This window comes from Pygoscelis adeliae, unplaced genomic scaffold (assembly GCF_000699105.1).
Source record: "Pygoscelis adeliae isolate BGI_AS28 unplaced genomic scaffold, ASM69910v1 Scaffold38, whole genome shotgun sequence".
Taxonomy (NCBI): Eukaryota; Metazoa; Chordata; class Aves; order Sphenisciformes; family Spheniscidae; genus Pygoscelis; species Pygoscelis adeliae.
In genome coordinates this window covers 20,838,323-20,847,534 of record NW_008825614.1, presented here as the reverse complement: position 1 = coordinate 20,847,534, position 9,212 = coordinate 20,838,323, and the positions used below count along the sequence as shown (strand labels likewise).

Sequence of the window (9,212 nt, the reverse complement as noted above, 5' to 3'; positions counted from 1 at the left end):
CAGCTTGTAGTCTTAAGGCTGCCCCTATAAAAAACGGCCACCAGCTGAAGAGTTTGCTCTAGAAAGATCAAACTTGTTCCTAGGTCTGACTCAGGCTTACATACTTGCAGTTTTGCCTCACCCAAGCTGTGTGTCTGCAACTCTAGACTAAAGTACCCTGCACTCTCATACTTGTTTTCCTCCTGGCACTACAATTCTTTCACCCCTGGTTGTGTACAGCCCCACGGCGGGTGACAGGTGAATGGAAGGAGCATTCACCCCTCGCTGTGGCTCTGTGCTTGAGTCACGCCCCTGCAGGCAGATTATCATGAACTGGGGAATCCCTCACGCTGAAATGTCCCCTACCCAGGCCTCCCCCTTATGAGGTTACTGCTCATCTGCTAGGCCATTCTCTGAAAGGTGAATGCCATGAGTACCATAGTTTTCATGAACATACCAAATACAGCATACGTTTGTATAAGAGCAGCTTTAGTGGCTATGTTTTTTAGATCAGAATTATTGATGTACACACAGCCAAGGCTTAGATGTGTACATCTAAGCTTTGTCTAAGCTTTGGCTTGCAACGAGGCGTAGGCAGGAGCTAGACGCCTCACTTCTCAAGCGTGGGTGATTTGGAGTTGTGCTGGATGCACTAACTTGACAGCACAACGATCAGCCAGAGAGGTGCCTACTGAGACATCATGGATAGTCTACATCAACCTATAAAACACAGATACCTAAATGTCATCTAACTGGTCTGGATCTTATCCTGTGAGCTACTTCAGTTAGCTAAAACATACCTGAAGTACACTTCTATATTTCACCTGAAGTATACAGGTAAAATGTCCCTGTGATTCACTGTATATTTGTTGGCCTCCAGGTAGTTTACCAGTCATATTTATAAGAACTTTGTGAGACATTTCAGGCTAATAAGCAAACTTCAGGGCAGAAAAAGTATTGACAAACAAGCTTTCAGCAACTAGGTGTCTGTTCATATTCAGCCACCTGACTGGACTGAGTTGGCATCTTTAAAACAAGAGAAGTTTTGGTTGCATTAGTCTGCTGGTGTCTTTTACTTAAAAATTAATTAAATGAAGTTTCTGATTTAACTGGTTGCCTTGCTCCCCCGTCTGCTTTGAGATGTATTAGATAAACAGTATAATGAAATATTAGTATTTTCTTTTCTTTTCAATATTCTCTTCACAGTTGGAATGCTACATTCTTTGGGTGTTCAGAGACTTGCACAGTCTTGACTACCTTAGAAAGTCTGGCCAAGCTATTCTTTTCCATCTCTGAATACACCCGCACAACTCCCATTACAGCTGATGGAGTTATGTATGTATATACATTTAAGAATGAACTGCATGTATATAGTGCATATACTCCTCAGCAATGTAATTAGACACGCATGCATGTTTGTAAGTAGAAAGATGATTCACCACTGTGTGTTTCTATGTGCATAAAGCCTAACATCAATAAACACATTAACATATTAACTAAAACATTCTGATCCCTGAAGATAGGCAGCTGTTGAACTAGCTAGAAAGTAGTTAGCTTTATAAAAGATCAATTCATACTTTTTCATAACATTTTATCCTCTTACAATAAAATAGTTTTCAAAACAGTATCAATAGGTTACCATTCAATTTAACTTTTCTTTTACACCGTATCTCATTTAGGTGTTTTTTTTTTTAAACAAAGCATTTCAATACCAATTTTGTAGTGAGGTCAGGTAAGAAGCTTAACAGTGATTACTGTCTGACAGCTTAATCTGTGCAGTCTTTTGTCAATTTTTCTAAAAGGTATTCAGGCAAAGGTTCTACATGAGGAAAAGCAGCGATTTTTAGACATCTAGCAACATATAATTTTGTTGAATTTGCATTTAAAAAATACTAGATTTTTTTAATTATGCCTGCTTGTTTCTATTACAATAGGCTTCCTGTAATGAGTCTTATCTAAATGTGATGTTGACTGTCACCACTGTGTTATGTCTCCTACTTTTTAAAAATTCACTAAGATCTGTCTTTCTATCTTTTAAATATTTGATCCACATTACTAGAGAGAATGCTGTGTCACACGATTCTAAAAATAGCAGTTTTCTTAAAGCTGATAACCCAGGGACATTTTGGGTCCTGCATAATTCACTCCTACATTATATATTTGACTTTATTACTTTGTAAGTGCTACTATCTTCAAAAAGAAGATTCATTTTACATAAACTGGAAAAAAAAATTCTTACTAACTATGCACTTTTGAAAATCAAAACTATACATAAGAATTAAAACATGGCAAAATGCTAGGTACCTCATACAAAGTAATCACACCATATGTTTGCACTGGCTCTCTCCATTGAAGAAAAATCTTCTCTTCAAAGGTACTGCCTTGAATGGATTCAAGTGGCACAGCACTCGGGACTAAAGGATAAAAAAAGGAAAAAAATGCTGTTTTGAGAAAAATTTCAGGAGGAGACACTCTGCTTAATATTTGCACTGTTGAGGCATAAAACCATCCCACTATTATTTCCCCAAGACTGAAGCAAAGGCCAGGGTAGCTCAGGAGGAGAAGGATTTATTTTACAAGATAGTGCCATTAAGGAAACATATGTGTCACCTTCAGTGTAAGAAGGAATTAGTGAGCATCGCACTTTTTCCGTAAAACACTATTGATGAAAGAAAAGGACAAATCATCTTTTTATAAAGAATTAGGCGATATCTGGAATATAAATTATTGTAAATAAAACCTATTTGTGATACCTACTTATCAATAGTGTTACTGTCCCATAGTGAAAAACATATCAATATATGAAAATGGACAAGCATTGAAGTAACAAGGTATAGTTTCAACAGACTGAACTAGAATGGTTAGCTTGGAAAGACGAGCCACATGTTGCATAGAACAGCAATGCTCACTGACATTAGGCCTGAAGACCTACAACAGGGTGAACATAAGGAAATTATGAAGCAGCCAAACTGAATATCTGACATTATTCATTTTTCTTAAAGTCTCTTAATTTATGAGAATGACCTCTGAAGAGTCAGGGATGTCAGAAGGTTCTGATAAAAGATGTCAACCGCTCTCAGGTATCTACTTCTGTTTCCTGTTTGTTCTGCAACAATTACTTTATCCCTGAGCCAACCTCAATGCAGTTTTCAAAGAAGGAGATGTGTAAACAAGCACAAGGACCAGTATCTGCAATTATATTTTTGTAACAACACTTGTTGTGAAAAGAAAGTCCTGAAAAATGCACACAGGACTGTTGCAAGGCAACAGGCATTGATTGGTTAGCACTTTTCCACAAACTGTATGTGAAAATCCAGTAAGAAGATACACAACATTTTCCACATGCTGAAGAAAGAAGGTGGAAACCACTTGCTGCAGTGGTTGAATTAACTTCTCAGACCCCTTACTGAGATTTACGTGAATGATTAAAGAATAGGAAGATCTGAAAGCAAGCCATCTGGTGACTCCTTTCCGTTGCTAGGTCTGGTAGAGCACTATCCTCCTCCTCCACCTCCATGCTGTTGGTCTGCAAGGGTACACGGTTTGAGACTTCATAATCACCTCTCCATAGCTCTCCACAGAGTCCCTTGCTCTACCAAGGGGAAGCTCCAAGGACATAGGTGATGGTTTCTGAACTGGTTTACCAGTCCTGTATGGACCAGTAAGATTATGCCCTTAGGGCAACTTTATGTCTGGGCGCTAACCTTGCTTCCAAGTAGAAGAGAACTGGTAAAGCTCATTTGGAATCATGGGGTTAATGATTTATGTCTAAAGGGAGAGGAATTAAATCGTGTAAGTTGGAAGTACAGCAAAACACTGTGGTAACCCTCTAAAATTATCTGAAGGCCGTAAGGGCAGTTATGCCATAAGGGAGGTCAAACACTGGCAGAGGTTACCTAGAGAACTTGTGGGATATCCATCTTTGGAGACAGTCAAAACTCAGCTGTACAAGACCTTGAGCAATCTGCTCTCACTCGACCTGCTCTGAGCAAAAGGTTGGACTAAATGAGCTCTGGAGGTCCCTTGCAACCTACACGATTCTGTGAATCAAAAAATTATGATGATTATTTGGGTCAGTATACTCTGTTGTGTTATATGCAGATTTATGTACCTTACTGAAAGTGTATGGTATACTAAAAAGTTGTAATTTTTGTCCAAGGTATTCTCTCAACCACAGATGTTGATTTTTAATAGGTCTTGGAATAATATAAAGTTCCAGAGGGTCAGCAATAAGAAAATATTATGAAAAATTTTAGAGAAGATACATAAATGGCCCAGATAAGAATAAGGTCTTTAGCTTTGTCATCCTACAATTGAAACGAATCAAAATTAGAGGATGACAGCAAAATTAATTCTAATTAAACAATTTTTTTGTTAGCTATACTGTGTCAAATCTGTTGCAGTAGCAACTATACACTCCTAAATTGTTTAATTTATTCCCTCGTATATTTTGACTAGAAATTAGTACTACACAAAACCAATACAGCACGTATTAAATGATTTAATAGGTTTAAATGACAGACTTCAAGTATTTATTATAAGACGAACTCATCATTGCTGAAGTTTTTTCTAGAAATCTTTCCAACGTATTTGCAGTAAATCTATCATTGATCTGGAAGAAAATACAAAGCCATTTCTGTTCAGATTGCAGACGATAAAAATGGGAGGAGGACAGATGTGTTACATAAAGCAATTCCTGTCATTTGATAATGTTTCTTTGAACAGTATGCATTTTAAAATGGCTAAAAGCAAGGTCAAAAAAACTAAGGTACACTTGTAGAGGACCCTTAGGGGCTATACCTCAGCACAGAGTGTTCTGGAAAGGCGAAACTGATTCCTGGTGCATGATCAATTCAACAAGGAAGTCTCATTTTGGTATTGTAGCTAACAGAGCTCCAGTAAACTCTCTGCATGTATAATCACAATAATATCACAGAGAACTTAGGAGGATAGTATAACCTTTTCATGCAGTATTACTAGAGCATTACAGAGAGACAGTAGCCAATTCTGATGTCTATGCTTCAAAAAAGACACTCACAAATTATGTTATTGCTCAAAATAAAAAAATGAGATCTGAAAACCCCATGTTAGCCGAAAATTACTAAAAGGAAGGGAATATCTATACATTTGAATGTCTGTATGTGGAATCTATTGTCTGAATAAGCAACTAACAGCGTCCAGTGGTTGGAAAGCCAAAGCTAGATAAATTGAAAGCGCAAATCAAGAACAAATATTTGATGTTGAGCATATCACTCAGTAGAAAAGCTTACATGAGGACACTGTGGACAATCACCTGAAATTTCTTCAAACTGACACTGGAACTTTTAAGAGGCAGGACATAGTTCAAGCACAAGTTATGAGTTTAATGAAGAAATGATTAAATGATGTGTGATGTTATCGGTTATGTAAAAGATCATTATAACAGTTTTAACGGACCCTTTACTGTCTTAAAATTGCTGAAGTTGGTGGAAAATCTGTTACAGATTTTAGTGAAAGTAAAACATACACTTATAGAGAAAAGCATATTGACTATCAGGTAGTATGCATGTACAATGCATACATATATGTAAATACAAAAACTTACCATCTTCATCAGTTTGTACTACAAGTTCTTGGCTTTCTTTTCGTCCTTCAGGATTCATTAGTACTAATTTGATGCTGACATTTGTGTATGGTGATAGATTAGTAATTGTGTGCTGGGGATGTGAACTTTCTGTATCCCAGCTTACTTCTTCTCTCACTTGCTCTTGTCCTCCAGCCTGGTAGCGGTAATGGACTGTGAGGTTGTATCGATGGCAACGTGTGACATTATATCCAAATGGTTCCCAGCAAATAGTGATTTGTCTAGATTTGATCTCCACAACCTCTAGTTTTCGTGGCCCACGCATTGGATCTGCAAAATTACCAACATAATTTTGGTATGATTATTTATTCATATCATAATAGTAAGTAACATGAGTAATAAGAAGTTATACAGTTCTATAAATATGACATATAAGCAGAAACAGAAATTCATTGCTTTAGCTCTCATAGTGCAAATGACAATAAAAGGTCTCTGAAAAATCAGGAAAAAAAAACAGTGAGAAAAGGAGAGAGAAGTGTCTTTGATGAAAAATGAAGAGCAAACAAAATACCAGAAAGTTTTTATGCTTAAACTCAAACTGCACGATACAGTTTAAATGATGCTTACTTCTGTACCTATCCGTTGCTTGCAAAAGATATGTCCAATTTAAAAAAAAAAAAATTAGTTTGTGTTCACAATTTTAGAGCAAAAACTTTCACAAAACAAGTAGCTAAAAAGAAAAGGCAATTTTAGGGAAAATTTGCAAATACCTGGTGATTTTCTCCCAGGACTGTTTATACAAAGAAAAAGCGTTAGGTGGTTCTTCAGCTATTCCTTATGCATTTGTTTTTAAGTAGACTGAATGCAATTACTCAATCTCTATTTGGCCAGGACATTAAGTTAATATTCCAATTCCTTTAAAATAGTCCCTAGGGCTCTCTTCCCATAAACATTAGTTGTTAATAGCTTCCTTCGTTTTTTTTTTTCTTTTTTTACCACATCTAAAATAAACAGTGCAAATATCTCAGTTTGTAGTAGTGGTTTAGCAAAGAATCAAAAGGAACAACAGCAGGCATATCAGCTGATATCCTACTGCAGCTGAGCTTTCCTAGAGATCTTCCATTTGATTACCAGCCATAAATCACATCTAACAAAATCATACCCAAGAACTTATGGCTATCTTTATACAAGAGCCAAAGATTGTGGTGGATGAAGTTAAATTTTTTTCAGTCCTACTGGTCCCAGCAATTGAGATAGAAAAGTGAACCCAAATTTCCACCATATTACAGCAAAACCACTGAGCTGACACACACCCCACATTTTCAAAACAGTCATTAATAGAGCTATTATACATATTTAGCAATAATCTGGGTTTTTTTCATATTGGAGCCCTCAAAAAGATTAAAAACAATGTCTGGTTTTATCCACTGCTTCACTAGTTAAATGCTTAGAAGACTTTTAATGAGCTAGAAGCCTCTTATACATAAACAAATTAATATGCATCTTCCCTCTTTTATGTTTATTAATCAACATGTCTTCACTAGGAATGTTCTAAAGAATTTACACAGGATTTCATCTTTTTACTTTTTAATAAAATCCCTGCATGCTTGAAATATTTGTTCAAAGATGTTATTCATCTTAACTCCTTGAAGAAAAGGTGTTAAGAAATTGCTTGTTCTCTCTAGCATCTACAAAGCAGGGTATTTTTTTCCCCTTTTAAATCCTCCAGCTTTTTTTTTTTTTTTAATTAATTGCCACTACCCAACAGTGTTGATCACCAATATAGAATATTTGCCAATTGGTGACAAAATGGCAAAGCAAAAAAAATTCAATAACAGATCTAATCCTGGTCTCCTTTCTAGTGACTAGACTGACTGGTAAAAATGTCCTCACCAAGGATAAATCAGTATAGAGCCATTTACCTGCTTCCACACTCAGATACCCCAGCTAAGAATCCTGGTGTTTGGGGAGTTTGGGATATTTTCTATTGCTACAACAATTAAGAGTAATGAGAAGCAAACCTCAAAACTGGCAAGTCCTAGGAGTTTCATGTCTTCCTTAAGCATTTACTTCTGCATAATTCAGACATAAATTTCATTAAAAAGGTGTTTTCGTTTTTTTTGGTTTCATATCAGCTTCTAAGCATTATTTCATTTAGGTGAGACTATGAATAGCAAAGGACATTTGATGAGTATTGTGTAACTATAATGCTATCTGAATGGGCTAAATAGGACTAGAAAATCAACAAAATTGAGGTGACCCTGACATACAACATTAAGCAGTTGAACAAAGTTCCTAGCTGCAAGAATATGGAACAGCCTGCTTAGTTCCATAGTAGACACATCAGAAAATTCACAGGGGAGCTGAGAAATCATTTTATTAGAGACATAAAACTAATTCATAGCATTTTAAAACTGAAATCGAGTGGATGTACAAAAAAACTGCATCAAAACCTATCCAAGATTTCTGCCCAAGAGAAAGATATTCTTATGTCACGTTACCTTAATAGAAAGTACAAGTTAGCCCTCTAATTAAATCCTGAAGTCATTGCTATGAGAATAACAGATGCATTTTCACTTCTAACAAAACAGACAAGGGAAAAAAATGATTAGATTGTAAAAGATTGAGACAATACAGCTTTTGTTGATACTTACAGGATAAAGCTCATCAGACAAGGCAAATACCCGGGTTGCTTTAGTTCCTGGCTTGATTCTGTAATCTATAGTATCTTCTTACCATTCTTTCTTACCATTCATTCAGAGATAATGCAACTGATAGGGACCTAATGACCCCTTCCTGGGGTAAGCGTAGTGTGTCAACCAGTTAATGTGTCAACCAGTCAACGACAGCACTTAGTGGAAAGAAAGGGAGAGGTAGGATATAAAAAAAACTTGGGACACAGCAGAGAAAGACATTTAAGGAAAAATAAAGCAAGATGCTTTATTTTGTATTTTATATTTATATTTTATTTTATATGATGCACCAGCTGGGATAACCGCTAGTTCATGGGGGATGTCCACTGAGAAAGTGGGGTTGAATATTCCAAAGAGGTTTGTCCATGAAAGGGCCTCTGAAGATACAGGCCTGTACTCCAAAGAATTTACCCATTTTGTGTCCTCAAACTCACTTTTAAATTCTCCAAATGGACATGGTTAGTGGAATAGATGATGCTTTATTATGTCTTTCATCAAATAAATCTAATTCCTGAATTACCACTACTTTATCTGCTTTATTTTATTTTTCTTTCCAATACCACACTTCTTTCATTTATCAGACGTGACTTCATTACAGACCTGAGGATATCAGTTCTCATCTGCTCTATACAGTTGAGTTCTCAGTTATAACAGATCTATGCGCTTCAAGTACATGACAATTTTTGGTTAAATTCAGTTAATTCATACAGTAAGCAGGAAAGAGATGAAGGGAAACACGTCTACTTTTAACCAGAAAAAAAGGCTAAGGTAACAATGGAATTTTTGGATTAAAAAAACACGTGGCTCAAAACAGCCATGAAAAATAGCAGCTATTGCAACAAAAGATAGAAAAAGAAGTGTCCATTTGATCAAGTTAGCACTGAGCTTCTCTGGAGGTATCATTGTATACCCCAGAGGAAATTTTTAATGTGATATGGTTCTGAAAGCACAGTACACCGCTTCCAATACACTGGAAA

At 36.2% G+C, this 9,212-nt stretch overlaps 1 protein-coding gene across 1 annotated transcript in view; it reads right to left on the bottom strand.

The window, feature by feature from the left end:
• LOC103924545 (receptor-type tyrosine-protein phosphatase mu-like) overlaps positions 1-9,212 on the bottom strand; it is a 323,454-nt gene that overhangs the window by 166,569 nt on the left and 147,673 nt on the right. Inside the window, exons 7-8 of the mRNA XM_009333074.1 lie at positions 5,564-5,872; positions 2,284-2,393 (exon numbers count right to left, since the gene is read on the bottom strand). Of these exons, the coding sequence (XP_009331349.1) occupies positions 2,284-2,393; positions 5,564-5,872 (419 nt within the window). The remainder of the gene's footprint in view (positions 1-2,283; positions 2,394-5,563; positions 5,873-9,212) is intronic.